The sequence below is a fragment of the Huiozyma naganishii genome, chromosome 7 (assembly GCF_000348985.1).
Source record: "Huiozyma naganishii CBS 8797 chromosome 7, complete genome".
Taxonomy (NCBI): domain Eukaryota; kingdom Fungi; phylum Ascomycota; class Saccharomycetes; order Saccharomycetales; family Saccharomycetaceae; genus Huiozyma; species Huiozyma naganishii.
The window spans coordinates 542,684-565,794 of NC_035928.1; the positions used below are offsets into that span (position 1 = coordinate 542,684).

The following is a 23,111-nucleotide window of genomic DNA, read 5'->3' on the forward strand; positions in this document are numbered from 1 at the left end:
GCGTGAAACTGGATATCCAGACGAGGGTGAAAGATGTCTCATGAAGTTCAAAGAGGGAGGTATCAAAGAAATGTCAAACCAAAGTATGCGACTGACCATATGAACCGCAAAGTTGAAAAACTTCCGACGAAAATCACTGGAACTTTAACTTTAGAGCAGCTGACCGCATACCAAGCGATGTTCCGTGCAAATGAAATCGCAGAGATATTACGGCAAAAGAGTATATCTCTTCCCGAATCAAAAAACAGATCTCCATCGCCGACTCCAATCTACGATGCGGACGGTAAGAGAGTTAATACTCGAGAGCAGCTTTACAAAGATAAGTTAGCAATCGAAAGTTATAGACTTGTTGAGGTTGCTTTGAAAATGATTCCTTTTTATAGGCCACCAGAAGGATACAGTAAGCCTACATCATTCCAGGATAAATATTATATTCCTGTCGAGCAATACCCGGAAGTTAACTTTGTTGGGCTGCTTCTTGGCCCCCGTGGGAACACACTCAAACAACTACAAAAACAGTCTAACTGTAAGATTGCCATTAGAGGTCGTGGCTCTGTTAAAGAGGGTAAAGGTTCTGGCGATTTGCCTGACGGTGCTATGAATATGGAGGATCCACTTCACTGTCTTATTATTGGAGATTCCGAAGATAAGGTTTTCAACGGTGTAAAAGCTTGTCAAGCTGTGGTGATCAAGGCTGTCACATCTCCCGAGGGTCAGAATGACTTGAAAAGAAATCAGCTAAGAGATCTAGCTGAGTTGAACGGTACGTTAAGAGAAGATGATAGGCCTTGTCCTATCTGTGGGTTGCATGGACACAAAAGATACGACTGCCCTGAAAGAGAATCCTATGCTCAAAAAATAATATGCCATACATGTGGCCAACCGGGTCATGTTACAAGGGATTGTAACATGGTCAGACCGCAGAGTTCTGTAATTCACAACCCTAACCCTAACTACCACCAACCTGGCATTGCTGCTAACTATACCAGACAAAATTACGAACCACACGGGTACCAGATGCGATACCAGCATAACAATAGTCGGTTCGGTCCCTCAAGATACGACCACAAGGGGTCTGCTACGAATGACCTTCAATATACCGATAACAGACGGAGTTACCAATCCAGATACAAGAGAACTCCCGCAGAAACATATGCGATTAGCTACGGCGATACCCCTACATCAGCACCAAATAATGGCCAGATGGCCAGAGAGGGAGTCACAGGAACGGCCGGTTCTGCATCACATGTACCGCCCTTTCCTGATATTCCAGTCGCTTCAATACAGCCGAATGATACAGAAAATTCACTGCCCCCACCCCCACTTCCGCCTGTTGGTTTATCAGGACCACCTGGTTTAGATAACACGTTCAGTTTAGATAATAATGCAGCTTTGGGGTATGAAAATTCAAACCTATTGCCACCTGGTCTCACAAACGAAGACAACTCTGATGCACATAAATCCCAATCCGGAAACGGTTCAACCCCATCACTACCCCCAGGACTAGAAGGTCCACCTGGATTATAATTTCGAGTCAAACTAAAGTATATATTTTGTTGGACATTTTGGATATTGATCTTTCGACCTGGCAGATCAAATTTTCTTTGTTATGAGGACCACCTGCCCATTTATTTACTTACATTTGTTTTTATATTTACTCAATCAACATTGAAAACTTCCACGGCTTCCAAAATGGACTAACCTTGAGTCTCTTTCCATTTCTTAGCGAGGGCCAAAAACTTGGAAACATTTGGCTTTTCTTGATGGTCTTCCACGGATTCTTTATGATCATCTGGAACAATATTCGGAAGTTGATCTTCAGGAAAGGAGTATTCGATGATTTCCCTTTCAATATTGTTCTCGATGATTTTTTTCTTGATAGGAATAGGAATTCGCTTCTCTAAAGCCTTCTGGGTCTCCTCATTTCCAAACCTTTTCTCAAATGTAACAAATGCAGTCATTATCCGATACCTACTTTCAGATTCACCTTTCTCCTTAAAATACACTAGTGCTTCTTCGTATATTTTCCTTGCTTCATCGAAGTTCTCTTCATTCGATTCGAATTCAACTGCTTCTTCGTCATCTTCCCTGTCCGCAGACTCACTTAATATTTGAGATAGCTGCTTATCCGTAGGCGTAGAAGATTGATACATGGCAAACGAAATCCATATCGATGGTGTATACCGACCCAACTCTAAGTATTGACGATATAACTGTCTGGCGTTGTTATAGTTTTCAAACTCGGTTTCGGAGCTCAGGAATTCTTCAATAATCTTGACTTGGTCCTGAAGAGGCAATGGAACGACATCCTTATTCAATGCCATAGTATAAATACTTCTCATCCGTTGTTCATCACCCAATTCTTGTTCTAATTTAGCGTAGTTTAGCCAATTCTCCATGGAAATGGGATCATATTCAATAAACTTCTCATGAAGTTTACGTACGCGGTCAAATTCCTTTAAATTTAATTCCAATTGGATATATTTTTGAAATAACTCCGGGTTTGGACAGGTACCAATAGCTCTCCCCAGTATCTTTCTAGCAGCGGATATGTTTTCCTGCCTTATCTCAAACTCACTGTTCATCAACCATAATTTATTTGATGTAAATTTATCGTGGGGGATTACGTCATTAATCACTCTTCTGTAAAGAGATCGGCACAAGGACGTATCGTTAAGATTTAGTTCAACATATGATAGGTACCTTAACCACAAAAAAATGTAACTTCTCCATTCTACATCCATTACCTCCTTCTGTAAGGGTTGACTCGCAACAGATACTGCTCTCTCAAATTCTGGTATAAGTTCTTCGGGGAAGTAACTCTCTATAAGATCGAGATATGTCCACCAAGTTCGATAGTCTCGGGAGTTTTCCAAAAGTAATTGTTTGTATCTGGATTTTCTTTTCAGAGTAACACTCGTTTGTATCGAATGGGAATCACCGAATTTCTTCTCGTGCTGCACCTTGGCATCTTTCAAAAATTGGCTGTTAGGCCATTTTTCCAAAGCGAGTGTAAAGATCGAAATGCAGCGTTCGTACTCTTGTTGGGTAGCTTCCCAGTTTGCAAACGAGACCAAAAGTTTACTAATTCCGTTCTCATCCATAGCTTGCTCGTACCTCACTATAGTGTCCACCGCTAGAGAATATATCTGCCTCACAGAAGCAATATCTCCATAGACTTTCTCAAACCCGATCCACTTCATCCAAATGGGTAGTTGAGGATATACTAGTACGTATCTGGCGAATATATCTCGTACTGCGCTGAAGTTTTCTCGCCGTATCTCAAATTCTATGTACGAATCCCAAGCCCCTGTTGCAGGTTCCAACGAAATCCATTTATTGTACAACGCTCTGACAACATCCCAGTTCTCTAAAGACTCTTCAAGAAATAGGTACTGGTACCATAGTTTATCCACTCTAGGTAGAGTTGAAACTGCTCTTTCCAGTAAGTTCCTGGCGTGATTCACATATTTGTTCTTTAATTCCGATGTAATATACCGTATCCACAACGGAACAAAACTCGAATCTACCAACAGCGCCCTTTCGAAAACTGATCTGGCTCTTTGGAAATCATGTTGGTCCACCTCCCAAAGAGCGTACCGCATCCATTGACCCATGTCAAGCCTATTCCTCTTCAAACATGACTCATATTCCGTTCTCTTTCTAAGCTGGTAACTCTTCAACTCTTCCAGATCAATAATGTCTACCTTAGGGACGGGTTTCAACACCTTTTTCTGCGAAAAGGCATCAGATAAGATTGTATTTGCGGTAATCTGATTATCTGCAGTGGCCATCTTTTCTCTTACTGCTTTCAGTTCTGTACTTTCCTTCGGTCATTAACATGAAGATGTTATATGTCAAATTCAAGTGGTAAAAAAATACAGAGATGAGCCAACTTGCATCCTAATGTTGCTGTTGAAACGAGATCAGGGCACAAGCAGTGGCAAAGATTACCTCAATTGCATTTTGTTGCATAGGTTTTACCTTACTATTAAGTAAAGTAATGTGATGCTTCCCAGCAGGGAACCATGCTATAAAACGGTGAAGAACGTTTTTCCCCAGTCGCGGTAAATTAGACGCCTAAATATTTAAAAGAACTAGAGAGGAAGAAAATATAACATATACAACATCACAGCTGAAACAGTCGCTTGATGAACTGAACCAAATCCGTCAACTCGTTTGGTGACATAGAATGCTCCAGTCCCTTGTAAGTGTGTAGCTCGTAGTTTTGGAACCCAAGACGATTTACCATAAAATCCCTGGCCTCTTGGCCTTTCTTCAAAGATACAACAGGGTCAGACTCACCGTGCCCGTGGAATATGGGTGTTGTTTTGTTCAGATCGTTTGATGGTAGTTTGTCCCATAATTCTTTCTCTGCTGGGGAAACGAAACCAGACAACGAGATGAACCCACCTATCTTTTTGGAAAGACATGCAGCCGCCCCTAATGCAATGGCAGCACCTTGTGAAAACCCACCAAGTATGATGTTACTCGCAGGAATACCGTTGTTCAGCTCCTTTTGGATGTATTTAGGTACCAACGTGAGCAGAGTCTTTTGGAACCCAGCAACATCAAATTTCTTCATTTCAGGATCCCATTCCAGAAGGTCAAACCAACCAGTCATTGGAACACCACCGTTTGCAGTGATAGGTGTTATAGGTGCCGTTGGAAACACAAAATCCATAGATTGGAATTCAGGCATCTCACGTAATTGGGTTGCTAAGAAACCCCAACCCTCGCCTGTGTCGCCTAGACCGTGCATAAATATCAAAGTGTGTGTTGCAGGCTTCACCTTACTACCATATCTAATTAATTGAGACATGTGTGTGTCGTCACTTGTTGGTTTGCAGGATGCCTCTATAGAACGTTCGTTGTATAGTGTGAAGCCTAAAAAATTAACAGTGATTTCATAATCATAATGAGAGAATTGTCAAGGGAAAAGAGTCGCTATCATGACTATACTTCCCGAAAACATCGAACTGTTGACAACCCACGAGCTCAACGACCTACTTCTAAACCACAACGATGAGCTAACAAAACTCTGTTCCAAGAGCCAAATTGGGGAAGTACAACGTATTCTGCAATCGGTGAGTTCAGATAAAGAAGCATTGATAGCGTTGAAGGATCAATTTACTACGCTAGAGGAAAAGAAGATAAAGCTCGGGAACGATGTATCAGAGTTAGAGAGGGTTAAGATGGAGTATATGAAGAAATGGCAAGATACGGACACGCTTTATAAAAATGCGTACAGTGAAACAGCCTTTAAGAGGGCGTTACAAGATCAAGTCAAGGCGTGTGAGGAGGAGTCTAACGAAACTGAATCGTTACTATATTCTAAAACTGGAAAATTGACTGGGAATGAACTTGACAGCTGGCTATCTAAATTCCAGGAACAGCGACACCAATATCATTACTTGAATGAGCAGCTAACCACATGGGAGGCACAAGGAATGTTGAAAAAATAGCACACCCATTGTAGTACTTTAAACGTTCCTATATAAACGATATTCTATCTCTATCTTGTTCCAAATAATACGGAACAGTGTGTATATAAAGTCATAGCCTCGCAATTCAGTGCAAACGAAAGATTATTGCTCCGTTGAATCTCGATCTTGAAGATGTTCTTGGTTATTGTTTTCAACGCCATGTCCTTCGTCATCGTTTGAACGAGGTTGGTCTCGGTTCTCAAGTCCAGAGTTTGTTCTGGTTCCTCTTGAATCTGTTGCTGCTTGTAAAGGCACGTTGGGACTATTGGCATCGTTGGCATGGAAAACATCGTTAGCGCCAAGATGATATGTAGAAACAGACCCGTCACCATTTCTTTGACTTGCAACACCACTGTTGAACAGTGTTTCGTTGTTATTGTTCAGGCCACCCCTCATAAACATGCGAGTAAAATTGTTACCTAATCTGAAAGGACCGTTGGTGTCATGTGATGCCTCTGCAGTACCTGGTTGGTCACTAGAACCATACTCTCCAACAGGTTGTGAGGCTCTCCTGTCCTCGGCCTCATCCTCGCGAGCGTATTCTACACCTTGAAAGAATGATTGAAATATTCTTCTAAATCTATCATATGGACTCTGCTCCGCTTGTGCACCATTCCCACCTGTTTCTCCAGTGGCTGTAGTATCACCAACCGACGAAGATGTAGACGGGTCTATGCTTCTTTGGGGATCAGAAGCAACTCTACCGTCACCGTTTGCTGATCCTGCCGTTCTTTCCGAATTTTCAGCAACGGGGCCACCAGTGCGTAGGAAATTGGGTCTGATAAATATAATGCTTGGTCCTCCTCCAAACAGCGGAGCCGTGACGCCTGGATTTTGTGGCGTCCCCGGTGTTGTGTTATTTGTGTTGGTTCCCGCACCGTTTGCATCGTTTTCTGCTGTCGTCTCATTGTTAGCGTTGGCGTCACCGCCAGGCGCAGCGGGACCGTTTGTTTGGTTTTGGTTGTACAACATATCTCCCAATCTTTGGAAAATTGCCGGGTCAAACAAGTGTTCTCTATTTGCCTCATTCAGTGGATTGTTTTGGCTGGCATCATTCCGATCTATCACAACGATCGCCTTTCTACACAGCGGACATGAATTTTCCAAGTGTGACCACTTGAATATGCAATCCCTACCAAAAATATGCCCGCAGGGTAGTTTCGTAGGAGAGTGTAGGTATGTTGGCTGTTCTTCCTCTGGTGATGACTCTTGATTGTTGGGGTTACCTCCCCACAATGATTCTTGCCCGTTCGTATTAGATGTTTGAGGATTTTCTTCCGTCGACGTGTTCTGGTCATCACGGTGAACCGTTTGGTGTTCTCCATCCACAACTGGTGTCCGTTGCGTAGCGGTTACGCTTGAGGCCGCAGCATGCCCGCCTGTTGTCACCCCTGTTCCAGGTGTCGGTATCGTTGTCTCCGAATCTCTTACGATTCTTCTTTTCTTTTCCTTAATGCCAGCTGATACAGTGTCGTCCTCCTCTGACCTCGCTTCTTTTATCTTCTCTAGTGGTTCGATATCCGGCTCTTCGACGTACGTCTCGAAACAAATGGCACATCCCGTATCCAGTTGTTCTTCGGTCAACTCGCACAGTTTCAGGACAGGCAATTCCTCAAATTGTTCCCTCGAGATACCCTTCGGGTGTCCCGCAAAGTCATTAAATCGTCTCATAGTAAGTTCTGTGGCTATTGTGATTATATTTTCCAGTGTAGAGCGCGGCGTTGAATTCGGTACGTCCCTAAAGGAGAGAATCAACGCTGCATTAGGTATTGTCCGCGCTCTCATCTGGGGGGCGCTGTCCTGATTTGCTGGACCAGTTCCATCAGGTGCCATAGATGCAGAAGCGGGAGATGCAGAGGCACCATCAGCAGCAGTAGTAGCAGCGTCAGTAGAAGGATCTGGGCCAGTGGGGTTCTGCGCCAAGTTGGGATTTTCCCCAGCGTTAGCGGGAGTATGCGGATTCCCTAAAGTGAAGGGCAGCGGGAACGAATACTGTATCGATACTGTGATGTCTTGAGTCCCACCATTATTATTCGTATTGGGAGCAGGAGTGGTGCTATTCACGTTCTGATCTGGATTACCGTTCGAGTCACCAATAGCGTCATTTCTGGCGTTGGAGCCAGTAGAGTCACCTGGCGGTTGACTGTTATTCCCCGTATTGCGATCCATTTCCCTGCTGTCGGTTAAAGTCAGCGGGACCACCTTGCGTTACAGATGTGGACACTTAGGCCAGAGTGGTTTAACCTCATTAGTAACAAATTGAATATTTCGTCAGAGGTCAAAAAAAGCCATACAAAAAATAAAACGTCATGTGAGAGCACTGTGGTTAACACAGTCAGAAAGTGGAATTGCCAAAGGCTGGTTCTTCGTCTAAGAAGAGTACGCTCACTCTTCCATGCTGAAATATGTAGAGTTTTAGAATGGGTGAAATATACGTAGGTCAGACGAACTATAAAGAAGCAAGCAAAATGTTTGATCAACTAAGATGCTTATTTAATCAGAAGAGGACAAAGATGTCAAAGAGAACCGCGAGTAAGAATAGTGATTAAAGCGCGAAGGGATGCAAGAGGCACACACTCAATCTACTTATATGTGATTGTAAGATCTTGGGTATCTTTGTTAATCGTAGTATGCAGAACAGCGGAGCGACCGCTCACTTAGTAAAGGAACGAACAGCAGAACGCAGCGGCAGCCATGATCCAGCCGTGGTTCCCGCTCAGCGCAATGGCATCATTCCGTCTGACCGTAGTGGTGCCCGTGGTGCCCGTGGTCTGGGTACTCGTGCTCGTAGCGGTGGATGTGCGGCGCGTGACTGTCTGCGTGACGACCCCGGATCCACTGACACTGCTGATAAGGACGGCCGTCTCGTGTGGGTTCAATGTGAAAATGTTGCCGCCCGTGGTGACTGTCCCAACGGAGGTGGACCATGTACTGGAGTAATCTGGAGCTCTCTGTGCGCTTGGGATGCCCGCAGACCCAGTGACGATATCAATCTTTGCGTCGCTGTCCGAGACGCCGAATTTGGCCTGTGCGAGTCCGATCTGTAAGTTTTCAAGGTCGTAGACGACGTACGCGTCCGTTAAAAATGTGTCCCCCAAGATGGCCGTGTTCGAGTCCCTTGGGAAGAGCCCCAGGATGCACAGTGTTTGGCTTGCTTGGACGATGTAGTTTGTCAGGTTTGAGTTGATGTGGAACCCGCCGAAGTCGTAGACGAGATGCATGTTTTCCGGGACGTTGCTACAGGGCAGCACGTACTGTCCGAACCTGGCGGACATGGAGGCCCCCAATTGTTGAGCGATCTGCGAGACGATGTTTGATGGCAAGTACGTCATAGTGGTCCCCGAGTCGAGCAATGCTGGCATTTTCGTTGATGTGATGGTGACCTCGTCGCCGTTGGATTCCGAGCTGGAGAGGCCGATCCCCTGCAGAGTGATGTCAAACTGGATCGGTGTCGTGTACCCGTACGACTGCAGTCTGTTGATGATCGGTAGAGTGTACATACTCCCCGTGTATTTCGAGTGGTCGACTGCTCCGAACAAGATACTCCCACGCTCCTCTTCTAGGTCGTTCAAGTACAGGGAGTACAGTGCGCTCTGCGTGGCCCCTGAGTTCTTGAGCACCTGTGGGAAGTTCGCGTAAGTGTAGGGGCGAGACCCGCTGTTTGTAGTCTCCAGACCGGGGAGCCCAATACCCATGACCCCGACGGTGGAATTAGTGCGGTTCGCCACTGCGAACGAGACGCCCGTGACGTTGACGTCCTGCAGATGCAAGTGGTCCTGGCCCCAAACACCGCTCGCGAAAGTGGTATCCCCGTACGTGATGTAGAAGGGCGGCGCCGAGGAGTTCTGCGACCACGTGGACGAGTCCTCCAAACTGAAGGTCCCGTACTCGGAGCAGTCTACTCTGTCCCTCCTCGGGATACTGTCCGCACCGGACCCAGAATACGTCAAACAGTACGGGTTATCCGCACCCGTGATCCAAAGATCGCTGGACCCAGTATCCACGAGCACAGTGACGTTCTGTGCGGGCGTCCCGACGTCCAGCTCGACAGAGAAGAAGCTCTGCTGGTTCGTGAGCGTGATCTCCTCGTACCCAGTGTTCCTCTTAGCGAGCCTCATCTGCGGCCGCTGCCACTTGGTAGCGCCGGCGTAATTGTCGCCGAATTTTTTCTCGAACCGCATCCCTACATAATCCTTCGCTGCAGCACAAACCGCGACCAGCGGGAACAGAACGGACGGGGCAAGCAACATGGTGTGTGTGTGTGTGTGTGTGTGTGTGTGACTCTTACGGTATACACCAAATCTAGCTACATTCACCGTCCCCACTCTCCCCCGTCGATATATAGCGCACCCTATATATACTCTGCATCGGCTGAACTGCGCCTGCGCGCCCACAGCCTTTTTTCCGAGTGCCTCCAGGCGGAGTCCCTAATATCTCGCTGCTGAGCCCTTTGCACGTCACCGCGCGGCCCCCCTCTACGGCCTCCCCTCGCCCTCGCCCTTCAGAGGCTCCCCTCTCTGCCACCCGCACCCGCAGCGGAATAGGAGTCCCTCCTCCCTCTGCGGGTGCGGGCCCTTCACTGCGAGATTTTGCGCTCAGCGGGCGGTTCCAGCAACGCCCAGATGCCGTCCGCCGCGGCGCCGAACCCGTCGTTTCCCGCGGAAGACGCCGCCGCCGCCCCCGTCACGTGGCCCTTGTGTTCGCAGCCTCGTTGCGCGAGTTCGGTGGGGAACTCTGGGTGGCCCTGGAACGTGAGCAGTCGCCCCGGCGTGTACAGGCCCTGGATGGCGCACAGTGGGGAGGCCCCCCAGTTGGCGGTGCCCTGTGGTGTGTCGAACACCGCGTCCGTGTGGAGCATCGACAGGTCCAGGGACTCGCGGTGGAACAGCGAGCGGCCGAGTGCAGTGAGCGTGACGCGGGAGACACCGCCTTCGAAGCCGAGTGGGTTGCGCCCCACGCGGGCGCCGAGGGCGTGTGCCGCGATCTGGTGTCCGAAACAGATCCCGACGAGTGGTGGTGCGGCTGTCGCGGTGAGTAACCTGCGTACGAACTTGCGTAGTTCGACAATCCACCGGGTCTCCGTGTCGAAGGAATCGTATCGGGATCCAGTGATCAGTACGCCGCAGTAATCCTCGTGGGAAAGTATGTAGTCTAGCGAGGGAAGTGCCCCGCCGTATGCGTCGTACACTTCGTAGCCGTACTCGTGCGTACTGTCTGCGGGTTTTGTATCCTGTAGAAGCTTTATTGCCAGTTCATCGAAGGTCCCGTAGGGGCCCGTCCACTCTGCAGGATGGTCAGTGTGTAGAATCACAATCTTCCTCATCGTGTTAGCCATGGGGGGGAGGGTTGTGGGTCTTGCAATTGAGTCTGCGATAAGGCTCATCTCATGGGATTGAACAAAAAAAATACTTACTTACGCCCAAATTGTGTTACTAAACTAGCCAAACGAAAAATGCAATTTCTCTGAGGGGAGGCTAACTTAACTTGTACTCCCCTTCAGGTGTTTGTTGTAACAGATGAGTGCTCTGTACATTGTAGTCCAAGTACCCCTGTAATTGCAACATCGTCACAGTCTCTTGGTATCGTATCGTCGCAGGTACTGTAGCGGCAAGGTACTCGTGTATCTCAGCACATGACAATGTACCAAGACTTTCTAGCATTCCTCTAATGAAGGTCCATACAACACCGTCAAGAAACTCTCTCGTGCTTGCCTCTAGCGGGGTGCCTCGGTTGGGTGGCGGCCCAGTTTCCGACGTGGACTCGTAGTACCCACTACTACTCAATCTCAACAACCCTGCATTCACCCAGTATGTTAACGAGGTCTGTACATCCGCAATATCCATACCGCACAGTTCACAGAGCTCCGTGGGGGTGTACCCTGCGCGGGGGCCCCCAGTAGCATACTTCTCAATCACACTGTACTTCATAGCGTCCACTTTAAACACTTGGGGCACCTCCCCGTCATTCACAGTCAACTCTATCTCGAAAATCGTCTTCTCTTTACAAAGCCGAACCATTCGACCGTATTTCAACTCGCAGAACCGACCACCGTACTGCAATATGTCTGTTTCAAGGACAGGATCGATCTTGATCTGGTCCCTGTTCCCTGCTTTAGTAAATGTGTCGTCCCTGTAGCTCCAGTACTGCGATGAGATAAACTTGGGGAACACATTACCGTTCAGCATCGAGGTTCTATGCAGCCGACGAGTGATCTTCGCGTTCTCCCTCAAATCATGCAACATCACATCGATCTTGTTCAAACTTAATAGCACTTGTTCGTTGTTAGAACTGACGGGGGCATCAGCGGTGTCCCTCGACAAGGGACCCCCGTCGCCCACATCCCCCTTTGTCACTTTCCTTTTGATCAACTGGTAACACTCGTTCCAGTTCGGCTCCAACGTGTACCCGGACAACTTGAACAACTTCAGAGTCAACAGTTTCAAGAAACAGGATAGTAACTCATCCTTCTTATCGAAAAGCTCAAACAGCGGGTCTAGTAGATTAGTACGGTTCGACCGTTGTGAGAATTTCACATTGACACCTACGTAATCCCTCGTACCTTGGTTCGTCTCGTGGTGTCCACGTNNNCAAAATTGGTTCAACACTTGCTTGTATACCAGATCTGTGGTCCCATCGTCCAATTTATCGTCGACGTCCATAGAAGAACTGTCATTGAGATGTGGAGAGCTGATTTTCGAGGGAGATGGGGTGGGAGTCTGGCATTTGGCATTGATATTCACGTAGGGGTCCTCCCTCAACTCGTGTGAAAGTTCACTCAGACCCTTGACGGGCGAAACCCCCATTTTCTCGAAATCAACGTCTCGCAGATCTAAGATCGCATATAGTATTATCTGGACGGCATCACCTCTTTGATGGAAAAACGGTTTCACAAAATTCGTTATCGTGTGCATGTGCCTTGCTCGCGGATCCAAGATTACAAAACATTTGACGCTTCGGATAAAGGCCACTAAGGCCTCCACAGTGTTGACACTCGGGTTCAGTACTTTAATTTTAAACTGCTTCAAAAACTGGTTCACAAGTTTGCTGAGACGTTCGTAACCGCTCATAAAAGTCCTCAATTCAAGGATCGTCGTCTTCGCCGCCTGATAACTCTCTACGACAATCTCAAAAATCTCTTCAGTTCGTATCCTTACAAACTCCTTCTCAAAACATTTGTATAGAACCTTTGTGAAATCGTGATTATCCTCCGATAGATGCAGAAACTTGGCAAGATGCGACCAGTACAGATTGATGAACTTGTTGAAAGTATTCATCACGAGAAATTTCGCCTCCCAATTCCTCCTCATCTCATTGTCACACAACGTAGATATTTTCGAAACAATAGTGTCCAGCGCCAGGTTCCACGGTCTTAACAATTTCGCATTCGCTGTATAAAGCCATTCGATGATCTGATACCCAGACTCAAAATCATCGTCTTGCATCAGTGTTTCAAACTCAGCCACAAGACTGTTCCTGAGATTATCATCATTGTCAACAAGGTAATGTCTTAGTGAGCAGATAGTTTGCTCGATTGCTAGTTGATCTGAAATGGAGAGAAATGGTAAATACGTGACAGGGTATACAAGTTTGCTCTCAAGCACCTGGATATGCTTGAATTCGCGCTTAACCTGATCACACAGATATTCCTGTTTGATCACATCAATGTAATAAATCTTAAACTGCCTATCAAGCTCGGAAGCTTTGCCCAATACGGATCTGATGGCCTTCTTCATGCGTAACGATGGCGGATGACATGCATGCGCTTGCGGATGAATCCACCCCATCACTCTCTCCAAATCATCTTGTTCTTGCTCTGTAGCCAAATAGCGCTTCAAATGATGCCGGCTTGACATCCTGTGCCCACTCATCTAATTTTGCCGCCTCCTCTGTTTCGCAACCCCAGAGGGTTTCTTAAATCGTTGTAGTTATTAGAACTTTAAAAATAATGTACACCGTGAAACGTTCAAAACGGTGTCACAAGGTTGTTTAGTATAAGGGCATCCTGCGTACCACCCTGAGCTCCTAGAACGAACAATGGAGGAAGATGCAATCCATGACTTTATCGAATTGACACAATGTCGGGACAGGAAGAAAGCAGAGAGATATCTCAGGGAAAGTCACTGGAATGTAAACTACGCCCTGAATGATTTCTACGATAAAGAGGTTGGGAACTTTTTCAGCACGTACAAGGATGTACCCCAGGACAATGTTGTGTACCCACCTGAGTTGATACATGTGTTTGATCAATACAGTGAAGCAGGGGTCATTACATTTGAAGGGATGATTACGTATATCGGTGATCTTTCTCTATCCATCGATGATTTGGTCACAATCTGCCTAGCCCAGTTGCTTGGGTGGGAAAACTTACTGGCACCAATTACGCGAGAGCAATTCTTAGCCCAGTGGTTTCTGCAAGGCTGTTCCACAATAAACGAGATGAAAACAGTATTGGCAGATCTCAATGGGAAGCTGGAGAAGGATAGGGGCTATTTTAAAGAGATATACATGTACACCTTCCCTCTGCTAGTTGAACCTGACCAAAACAAACTTGACGCTGCCAGTACAATAGAGTATTGGAAACTTTTCTTTGACCAAGAAAAAAAATACCCGATGATTATAGATCAAGAGTTACTTGACCCATGGTTTGTATACTTAGGAGAGCAATCGGAAAATATGTCCGTAACAGAAGATATCTGGAAAATGGTATACCAGTTTTTCAACCGGTTCAGAAGCTTGGGAGACGTTAAACAAGGATATGATGAAATGGCAGCGTGGCCGATACTGATAGATGAGTTCATTGAGTACCTGCAGGATACTGTCCCGAATTTTTAGAACGATACTTACCGGTACATTCTTGCAATGGCAGCAAATAAAATACTGAATCTCACCCACTGCAAATGTGAAACTCAGAACAAGCTTTAGCTCTCGCAATTTTGCTAGAGTTCTCTCAGAATGAGATTTTTTCCTCCAGTTTTTCCTTAAAAGAACTTACCCAAGACACGCATTTGAGTCAGACTCGGAGAAATACAGACATCGCTTACTTTGACCTGCCCAAGGTACGTACAGTATTCAGCAAACTACTAGAAAAGACAATTTCTATTCTCTGCTATTTCGGTATATTCAAACTCCCAACCAAACAAGATGTACAGGTTCTAATGGACGTCAATGAATACCACAACGAGAGATAGTGTCATAGTGTCATTGGCATACTTTTGACACCATCGAGTGCTGGCCGTCCGTCAAGTATTGGGAACTCTATACTCAACCTTTAAAGGCGGGTAAAACAGAAAAAATTAAGAAGAGAGACGTTAAAAAAATTTTCCACATAAAGTTTATGCGATGACATTGGCATAGTTGCGGTACATTCTGAGCAGATCTGTGCATATAGAACAACGATCCAATGGTGAAATCGTACCAAAGATTTGAGCAGAGTGCAGTATTTGGTGTTATAAGCTCTGAAGCGAATAATGTTTGGCTGCCACCTTTGAAAGGGAGGAGCAGTGGAAGTCCTGGGCAAATTATCACCAGTGCGCTCGAAAACGTTAATATTTGGGACATCAAGACTGGAGAACTCATTGCGCAGCTACAGGATGGCATAACTCCTGGTTCTGCAGACTCAAAGGTGAATACAAAACCCGCAGAGGTCACTTTCTTACAGTACCACCCGGATTCAAGTCTACTGGCCGTTGGTTACAGAGACGGTAACATCAAAGTCTGGGATTTGGTTTCCAAGACTGTTCTGATTAACCTGAATGGACACAAATCCTCCATCACTGTCCTAAAATTTGACGTCAACTGTACCAGACTAGTATCTGGGTCCAGCGACTCCAATATCATTATCTGGGATTTAGTTTCTGAAGTCGGTATCTGTAAATTGAGATCCCACAAAGACAGAATTAGTGATTTATACGTTGACGATGACTTCAATTGGCTATTGAGTGTATCGAAGGATGGTCTTATAAAGGTTTGGGACTTGAAGACTAACCAGTGTGTGGAAACTCACATTGCCCATACTGGGGAATGTTGGTCGCTTGGGATTAAAGATGATGTTGTGATCACCACTTCCAACACTTCTCAAATTAAATTATGGAGTCTGGATTTGGACGGTGAAGTTGGGTCCAAGTTGATAGAGAAAGGTGTTTACGAGAAACAAAGTAAACAACGCGGCACATCAGTCAAATTCATTGAAAACTCGTCTGGCGTAGCCTTCTTTGCAATTGGTAATGCCGATAAAACTATTGAAATCTTCAGAATCAGGCCACAGGAAGAAATCACGAGAGCACTAAAGAAAAGGGAGAAAAGACTGAAAGAAAAGGGCATGGAGGATGAGGATATACAACAGAATATTAAAGAATCATTTGTCTCTACGATGATGCATTCCTTTCAAACTGTGAGATCCGCCTTTAAATTGAAGTCTTTCTCGTGGACCTTTGCAACAAACTCGAAGCTCGAACTTGTCGCGACAACTTCAAGCAATACCATCGAGTACTACACGATAGCCTATGAAAAGAGAGAGCCAACTCAGCCAGCCCCTAATAGACTGTACACTATAGAACTTCAAGGTTTAAGAACGGACATACGTGCCACTGACATTAGCGATGACAACATGTTACTGGCCACTGCGTCCAATGGACTGTTGAAAATCTGGAATCTGAGAACCAAACAGTGTATTAGAACTTTTGACTGTGGCTATGCATTGACGTGTAAATTTCTACCAGGTGGGTTACTTGTAATTTTAGGTACAAGGAACGGTGAGTTGCAACTCTTTGACCTGGCGTCATCCACCCAAATTGAAAATATAGAGGGGGCGCACGACGCCGCCATATGGTCTTTGGATCTCACAAGTAATGGTAAGAGGCTGGTCACCGGTTCTGCTGATAAGACTGTGAAGTTTTGGGATTTCCAATTAGAGCAGCTCCCAATAGAGGGCACTAGTGGCAAATCGGAGTCCAAATTAACTTTAAACCACGATACAACTCTCGAGTTGAATGATGACGTGCTATGCGTTAAGATTTCGCCCGAAGATAAACATTTGGCGGTCTCTTTACTTGATAACACTGTCAAAATATTCTTCCTAGACACCATGAAATTTTTCTTGAGTTTGTACGGGCACAAGCTTCCTGTTTTATCTATCGACATATCGTTTGATTCTAAAATGGTTATAACGTCTTCTGCGGATAAGAACATTAAGATTTGGGGTCTTGACTTTGGTGATTGTCACAAGTCCTTATTCGCACATCAAGATTCAATCATGAACGTTAAGTTCCTACCGGAATCACATAACTTTTTCAGTTGTTCAAAGGATGGTCAGGTGAAATACTGGGATGGTGACAAGTTTGAATGTGTCCAAAAGTTGGTGAGTCACCAAAGTGAAGTGTGGTGCCTCGCCATGGGCCTAGATGGTTCATTTGTTGTTTCCACATCTCATGACCATAGTATCAGGATATGGCAGGAGACTGAAGATCAGGTTTTCCTGGAGGAAGAAAGGGAAAAAGAAATGGAGGAACAGTACGAGGAAACTTTGTTGAACTCGTTGGAGGAGGGGACCGGGGATGATGCATTCAAGAAGGATAGTGTGGACGGAGAGGGCGACGAGGCGACTGACGTTCACAAGCAAACCATAGAGTCGTTGAAAGCTAACGAAAAACTGATGGACGCACTAGACCTAGGTTTGACTGAGATTGAAGCGATGGAGAGGTACAACAGTGACATGGCACTTTGGAAGAAGAAGAAGATTGGTTCTGAAATGCCCGTCAAACCGTCAGGTAATGCTGTGCTGCTAGCGGTCAAGAAGTCGCCCGAGCAGTACATTATGGAAACGCTGGCAAGAATCAAACCGTCGCAACTGGAGGACGCGTTGCTGATCCTGCCGTTCTCGTACGTGCTAAAATTTTTGAAATTCATCGATATAGTGTTGAAGAACAAGAAAATGTTGCACAACTATCTCGCTTTGATCTGCAAAAACCTGTTTTTCATCGTGAGAACGAACCATAAGGAACTAATCTCGCAGAAGAATGAGGAATTGAAGTTACAAATCACGCGGGTGAAGCAAGAACTCAGAAACACGCTGAAGCAGAACGAGGACGCCCTCGGGTTCAACATCCAGGGGCTCAAATTCATCAAGCAGCAATGGGATTTGAAGCATAATTTCGAGTTCGTCGACGAGTACGACCAACGCATACAAGAGGAGAAGAAGGCGAAGAAGAGAATTTTTGAAACTTTGGTCTGAGTGCATGTGCCCTCATCGTATATATTTGTATAATATCATCAATAACACCGCTGCATTAGAGAGATGTGCTACTCTGGGAACAAAAGCTTGACTGCGATTAGTTGAGGCGATGGAAAACCACGGTTAAATAAATAAATAAATATGTATATGAAGAGGTCATTAGATAAGGTCATGAATGGGAAGATACTATAGTAAAGTAGCAGGGTTCTAAAGTGGTGAGGGAAAGCTTACGCCCATTTCCCCAGTAGAGCCATTAATCCAGCGCCGAGACACATGATGAAGTATGCGTATAGCATTTTCTTCAAGCCACCAGGGCCCTTAAACTGATTTGAGAACAGGAATTCGTGGGCCATGAGCTCTACAAGCCCTGTGTAGATGAGGATCCCTGACGAGATCGCGTCGAAGACCCCATTGGCAATCAGTGATTTCCTGGATCCGGGAACCCACGAGTGCCTCACGCCAATCCCTATGGCCACTGCGATCGGCGACGTCAGCATGAACGCGAGTCCCATGAGCCACGGCGTGTTCTTCCTGTTCTCTGGCCAATTTGTCTCTGCGACTCTCGTGCCCAGTCCAAGCCCTTCGAACATTTGGTGGAAAGTCAGCACGATGAACAACGTTTCAAACTCTTCCCCTGAAACGGAGAGGGACAACCCGACGAACACCGAATGGAAAATGATCCCTGCCTCCAAGATTGTGACTGCCACGATCTGGTTCAAGTATTGCTCTTTGTCCTGCTCCTGCACGGGCGTCCCCAATTGGCTTGGGTCCTGGTGTTCCGTATCGTGAGCAAAATGGTCCTTCCCTGGTATCGTTGGCTCCAGTTCCGTGCTCGTCAAGTTAGCATAGTCCCTTGTCGATGGAACCGTGGTAATCCCCTGAGAGAGATCGACCTCTTGCTCGAATTTGTCCTTTATGAACAACTCTCCCTTCTGCGAGTCGACAATTTCACGTTGTTTACTCACACTGAACTCGGAGTCATCGTCGTCCCCGTACACACTGTCAGCCCCACCGTGAGACTCATGACTATCACCTAGAGACTTGCTTATGAAATGATGCGAGACAATCTCCGTGAAAAACAGCATGAACAGGGACATGAGGCAGATACCGAATGCCCACGGGTACTCTGCGAAAGTGCCTCCGAGACAGGGGTCCCCCAGGGCCTCACTAGCCGGCTGCAGCAAGTGTATAAACGCTGTAGCGACGATCACCCCAGACCCGAAGAACTTAGCGATGAAGAAACACCAGTCCGGCAGCCGTATGAACGAGTACCGGGAGGCCATGATTGGGAAAAACACACCGACCCCAGAGGATATCAGGATAATAAACACCGCCAGGATGCGCAGTCCGTTGTGTCCATTGTATGAATTAGACACCGCGCAGGCAACGACATCGTCGTCGTCCCTTGGAAGCAACGCTGCAAACGCAAGATCCAGCATTGAGGGCTTCTATGAATGTGATCTGCGTTTGTTCCCCTCCGTGTTGGAAAAGAACAGTAGAGGAAGTGCGGTACAGTCAATGCAGGCGGACTAACAGATGTGAGACAAGTGAAACATGTGTGTATACCTTAGAGAGACATTCTCGCTGAACAGTCCCGGCAGCTTCTCCTGCTTCTATTATAACCCTCAAGGTCCTTTTCGAAGTGAACAAAAATTTTTCACTCACTGCAGCACCCTCGAGGTTAACGCGGAAATGCTGCGGTTTTTCCGGTGATTTTTCCGGTTCCTGGAAAAATAAGGGGAGCTGATGATGATATAAGCGATATTTGATTACATGGATGTGGGGTGGTGGGTTTATCCCTCGGATGCCCCGCAGTGGTTACACAGTTTCTTGGCATTATTCCATATCGCTGAGTCCCGATGGTGGTGAGGGTGTGAGCATCATGGACGCGTTGTTGTTGCTGTTGTGTTCACTACTGGAGTTCCCAAAGAGTTCCGTGATAAGGTTCTCGCTGTCTTCACTGTTGTGGGAGTCCGGCCGGCCTGCAAACTCGCGTTCCAGACGGCTTGCGACGTAGTCCTCGTGGGCCTGGTCACGGTGGTCCTTCGTCGGAGACGCTAGTTTGCTCGGCGAGGTGGTATATTTGTTCGGCGACGCGGTGCGTTTCGTCACGGACCCGCCGCAAGTCGCTTTACTCCGGTGTCGTTCCAGTCGGTCTTGGTCCACATACCGCTTGTTGCAACTCGGGCATGTAAAAGTCTTGCCCGTGTGGCCTTTCTTGTGTCGTACAAGGTCGTGGTTCCTGACAAAGGCTTTCTCGCAACCAGGGTAATCGCACGTGTAAGGACGGTCCTGCAAATGTGTTTGAATATGTGAACGGACATTGTACCGTCTCTTGAATGTCTTGTCACAGTTAGGATACAGACACGCAAACATCCTGTCCGGCAGTTCCTTCACGTACTGGTCAATACACCCGCGCGGGAGCGTCGTGGGTTTCCGCGTGATCCGGATAGGACCAGTGTGCGGCTCAACTGGGGCAGGCATCTGCGAGCTCACTTCAAGATCACCGCCCGCTCCGTACACGGTCCGTAGCGGGGATGATGTTGGTGTCCTTATGGGAGAGAGACCTTCCGCACGCGTGTGCGACAGTGCCGATGGAGGACTTAGTAAGGGTGTGTCGCAATTGTTTATCACAAACTCTGGTTGCTGCTTCACAGGTGTGTGGTGGAACACATGTTTCCGAGGCACGCTACTCTGTAGGTTCCCAGGCTGTTGGCCCTTCACGGGTGTGTTATCAGCAGAGGCCGCTATCGTGGGGAGAACGTCTACATTCCTTGACAGATGGTCCGGCTTGTTCCCCATTTGTAACCCGAGACCCACCAACCCAGAGGAATATCCATGTGTGTATTCAGAGTCACCAGCTTCACTCTGTTGCGGTATCGTCGACACGGTGGACAGCGTCGATTCCTTCTTGTTGTGTGCTCTTGAGGAAAATAGACCGTTCTGCTTTGGCGTATTGAGCGAGAAATCGATCCCAGGAGAATTGATGGCATGTAAAAAGGGACACAGATTGGTGTTTCCACTCTTGTTCTCACTACTCAACCTCTGAAATATATTGGGGATTTCTTTGTCACCATTAACTGCGTTTAACGTCGAGTCCGCAGGGGAAATCCCGTGGTGGTCTTTTGGATCAACAATACTCAAAAAGTTTCTGGAGCTGTCCCTGTTACTGGATCTTTTCCGCGGGGACCCGTTCACGGATATCGTCGAAGTTGGTGGTGAGATCATTGGTGGAGGGAACTGGTACCTCCCATCTGCAGAATTACTAGTCACAATTAAAGCATGTGCCTCAGCGTCGTTTTCAGGGAGCCGAACGGGAGTCCGCAACGACTTCGTAGGGGATGTTGCTGCGCTGTTGCTAATGAGTTGCTGCGTGGCCAATTGCTCTTGTAGTACTCGTTGTAATTGATCCTGCTGCAATTGGTTCATTTTCAATTGCTCCTCTAATTTCTTGTTAACCTCCCGTTGTCTCTCCAACGCCAACCTCAACTCTTCCTGCTGTTTCAAAATCAGTTGATTCACCTCACTGTTGTTCCCCTTTGGTTTCGATTCGACATGGGACTGATGGTTGACCGTATCCATAATAGCTGGGTCCCTGGACATATTTAAAATGTTTTTCTGCAAACTGGAGATACTCAGAGTCTTGTTATGGTTTGCAAACCCAAAATTTGCTGTACCACTCAGCCCACGTTTATGAGAGATGGATTTCCTTGGCCCGCATTGCTGCTGTGGTTGAGGATTAGAGTTCCCAGAACTCATCCAATTCATGTCCGAGTTACCTTCTTCATTCGTGGGGAGCATTGGGATATCTAGATCCTGTAACTCCTCAGTCAGCAGCTTGTCAATTTCATAATAGTTCATGTCAAAGATATTTTCATCCGAGTTTGGTGGGAACATGAGATCGTTTGTGTTCGCGGAAGCAAAATCGTAGTTCGTATTGTCCGTGTTCCCCTGTCCTCTGTCGTCGCTATGTCGGGCGTTCTCCTGCCGGACCACGTCTCTAGGGTTGATGTTCCACGGATCAAGTAAAGTATCCATGTCGCCCATTGCTAGACTTGTTCTTGAACCTCTTTGCAAAATCAATTGGGATATATATTTGCTTTGTTCAAGATCACACTCAACAACCGTACAACTGCAACCCTTGCTAGTGTAGAACACTAGAGGAGGAAACTTCAAGCTGCGAACTTTAGAGTGCCCTCGAGGTATTTGATCAATACGTATATAATTTTTTTATTTACCGTTTTCCCCTTTGGGTAAAGCATTTGGAGGAACGTTCATGAAGAGGTCGGTTTGAGGTCCCGGTATTCGAGCTCCATGCCTCGTAGCTTGAGCCACGAAGTTCTGCGACTGCGAGGGGGTCAATTTACCGTTTGTTATGGGGGTCGCACGCTGGTTTAGCGATGCGGTAGCTTGATTGTTATGTATGAGCGGTTTTTGTCCAAATTGAAGCTGTCTGCGGAAAATGTAGTAATGGGCGAGTATTCATATGGAGGTCCTGCGGTAATTTCAGGATCCTGTAGTATACTGCGTTTAGTCTTCGCAATGGACATGTGTGCGGTTTTGGAAAACTTGGCAAAAAAATTGCCATAAGTGTTACCGGATGGCGACACGCCTTTGAGAGCTTCTTCTATGACGCTGCTCAGAGAGTTTAACGCGGGCAACGACTCTTTACTTACCTTTAATGCAAGGAAGGCTGCGTCCTGCTGTTTCGAGAATAAGACGGCCGGTTGAGTATCGAATTTGAGATGGAACGGTTTCACTGTATTAGACCTGTTCACACTCTCCCTTAAAGTCTCGAAAAACCGGTCTCTTTCCTTGTCATCATTAAAATACAAATTGGGCGACAGAGAGACGTGCAACAGTCTCGGTGACCCCAGCTCCGTATGAAATAGAGGCTCGAATACGATCCTCTGCCCGCTGAACTCTCGCGCCAGCCATCGGTTGTACTGCGAGATATACCGCGCCAGATCATATCTCTCCGCCGTGCTCGGCTTCCACTCTAAATACAAAAACGAAGTCCATCTGCCTAAAAGGTGCATCTTCATCGCATACTTCGACACGCTCGGCTCAATGTGGTATTTCCCAGCAATTTCACTGGGCACGCGAGGCAGGAGCAACTTCTCGGTTGCTGTTCCACTGCTCTCACGGACGTCTACACTACTTTCTGACTCGGTATCGTTGTCACTGCTCGAACTGTAGTTGTCTTTCAAAGCATCCATGTGAATGAACGAAAGCGGGGAAAGAGAGCAGTAGTGAAACAGCGTAACGGCAACAGCTACCGGCGTCCCGAACGGTCCCAAGTCGCTCTACCCACCGATGCTCAAGATCTCGTTTTGGCGCAGTAAAAAATTCAATCAATTTGACTGAGGGAAACGGCTGCTTCAACAGCAAAAAAT

At 46.7% G+C, this 23,111-nt stretch overlaps 13 protein-coding genes across 13 annotated transcripts; 4 read left to right on the forward strand and 9 right to left on the reverse strand.

The window, feature by feature from the left end:
* Positions 1-33: 33 nt before the first annotated feature.
* On the forward strand, positions 34-1,527 carry MSL5 (mRNA splicing protein MSL5; the record flags this gene model as incomplete). Its single annotated transcript, XM_022609110.1, has 1 exon — positions 34-1,527. One exon carries the CDS (start codon positions 34-36, stop codon positions 1,525-1,527), a length of 1,494 nt encoding a protein of 497 aa, XP_022465539.1.
* A 170-nt stretch (positions 1,528-1,697) lies between these two features.
* On the reverse strand, positions 1,698-3,794 carry CLF1 (Clf1p; the record flags this gene model as incomplete). Its single annotated transcript, XM_022609111.1, has 1 exon — positions 1,698-3,794. One exon carries the CDS (start codon positions 3,792-3,794, stop codon positions 1,698-1,700), a length of 2,097 nt encoding a protein of 698 aa, XP_022465540.1.
* Positions 3,795-4,129: 335 nt separating this feature from the next.
* TML25 (palmitoyl-(protein) hydrolase) lies at positions 4,130-4,822 on the reverse strand (the record flags this gene model as incomplete). The annotated part of the gene is made up of 1 exon (XM_022609112.1): positions 4,130-4,822. The coding sequence occupies one exon, from the start codon at positions 4,820-4,822 to the stop codon at positions 4,130-4,132; it is 693 nt and encodes a 230-aa protein (XP_022465541.1).
* Positions 4,823-4,952: 130 nt separating this feature from the next.
* On the forward strand, positions 4,953-5,465 carry SRN2 (ESCRT-I subunit protein SRN2; the record flags this gene model as incomplete). The annotated part of the gene is made up of 1 exon (XM_022609113.1): positions 4,953-5,465. One exon carries the CDS (start codon positions 4,953-4,955, stop codon positions 5,463-5,465), a length of 513 nt encoding a protein of 170 aa, XP_022465542.1.
* Positions 5,466-5,588: 123 nt separating this feature from the next.
* Positions 5,589-7,655, reverse strand: SAN1 (ubiquitin-protein ligase SAN1; the record flags this gene model as incomplete). Its single annotated transcript, XM_022609114.1, has 1 exon — positions 5,589-7,655. The coding sequence occupies one exon, from the start codon at positions 7,653-7,655 to the stop codon at positions 5,589-5,591; it is 2,067 nt and encodes a 688-aa protein (XP_022465543.1).
* Positions 7,656-8,143: 488 nt separating this feature from the next.
* KNAG0G02410 (pepsin-like aspartic protease) lies at positions 8,144-9,736 on the reverse strand (the record flags this gene model as incomplete). Its single annotated transcript, XM_022609115.1, has 1 exon — positions 8,144-9,736. The coding sequence occupies one exon, from the start codon at positions 9,734-9,736 to the stop codon at positions 8,144-8,146; it is 1,593 nt and encodes a 530-aa protein (XP_022465544.1).
* Positions 9,737-10,062: 326 nt separating this feature from the next.
* Positions 10,063-10,821, reverse strand: KNAG0G02420 (putative amidotransferase; the record flags this gene model as incomplete). The annotated part of the gene is made up of 1 exon (XM_022609116.1): positions 10,063-10,821. One exon carries the CDS (start codon positions 10,819-10,821, stop codon positions 10,063-10,065), a length of 759 nt encoding a protein of 252 aa, XP_022465545.1.
* Positions 10,822-10,960: 139 nt separating this feature from the next.
* Positions 10,961-13,354, reverse strand: APC2 (anaphase promoting complex subunit 2; the record flags this gene model as incomplete). The annotated part of the gene is made up of 1 exon (XM_022609117.1): positions 10,961-13,354. The coding sequence occupies one exon, from the start codon at positions 13,352-13,354 to the stop codon at positions 10,961-10,963; it is 2,394 nt and encodes a 797-aa protein (XP_022465546.1).
* A 166-nt stretch (positions 13,355-13,520) lies between these two features.
* On the forward strand, positions 13,521-14,318 carry DCN1 (NEDD8 ligase DCN1; the record flags this gene model as incomplete). Its single annotated transcript, XM_022609120.1, has 1 exon — positions 13,521-14,318. The coding sequence occupies one exon, from the start codon at positions 13,521-13,523 to the stop codon at positions 14,316-14,318; it is 798 nt and encodes a 265-aa protein (XP_022465547.1).
* A 568-nt stretch (positions 14,319-14,886) lies between these two features.
* On the forward strand, positions 14,887-17,715 carry DIP2 (snoRNA-binding rRNA-processing protein DIP2; the record flags this gene model as incomplete). Its single annotated transcript, XM_022609121.1, has 1 exon — positions 14,887-17,715. The coding sequence occupies one exon, from the start codon at positions 14,887-14,889 to the stop codon at positions 17,713-17,715; it is 2,829 nt and encodes a 942-aa protein (XP_022465548.1).
* Positions 17,716-17,942: 227 nt separating this feature from the next.
* On the reverse strand, positions 17,943-19,154 carry ZRT2 (low-affinity Zn(2+) transporter ZRT2; the record flags this gene model as incomplete). Its single annotated transcript, XM_022609122.1, has 1 exon — positions 17,943-19,154. One exon carries the CDS (start codon positions 19,152-19,154, stop codon positions 17,943-17,945), a length of 1,212 nt encoding a protein of 403 aa, XP_022465549.1.
* A 397-nt stretch (positions 19,155-19,551) lies between these two features.
* On the reverse strand, positions 19,552-21,762 carry ACE2 (DNA-binding transcription factor ACE2; the record flags this gene model as incomplete). The annotated part of the gene is made up of 1 exon (XM_022609123.1): positions 19,552-21,762. The coding sequence occupies one exon, from the start codon at positions 21,760-21,762 to the stop codon at positions 19,552-19,554; it is 2,211 nt and encodes a 736-aa protein (XP_022465550.1).
* Positions 21,763-22,109: 347 nt separating this feature from the next.
* USB1 (phosphoric diester hydrolase) lies at positions 22,110-22,934 on the reverse strand (the record flags this gene model as incomplete). Its single annotated transcript, XM_022609124.1, has 1 exon — positions 22,110-22,934. One exon carries the CDS (start codon positions 22,932-22,934, stop codon positions 22,110-22,112), a length of 825 nt encoding a protein of 274 aa, XP_022465551.1.
* Positions 22,935-23,111: the final 177 nt, after the last annotated feature.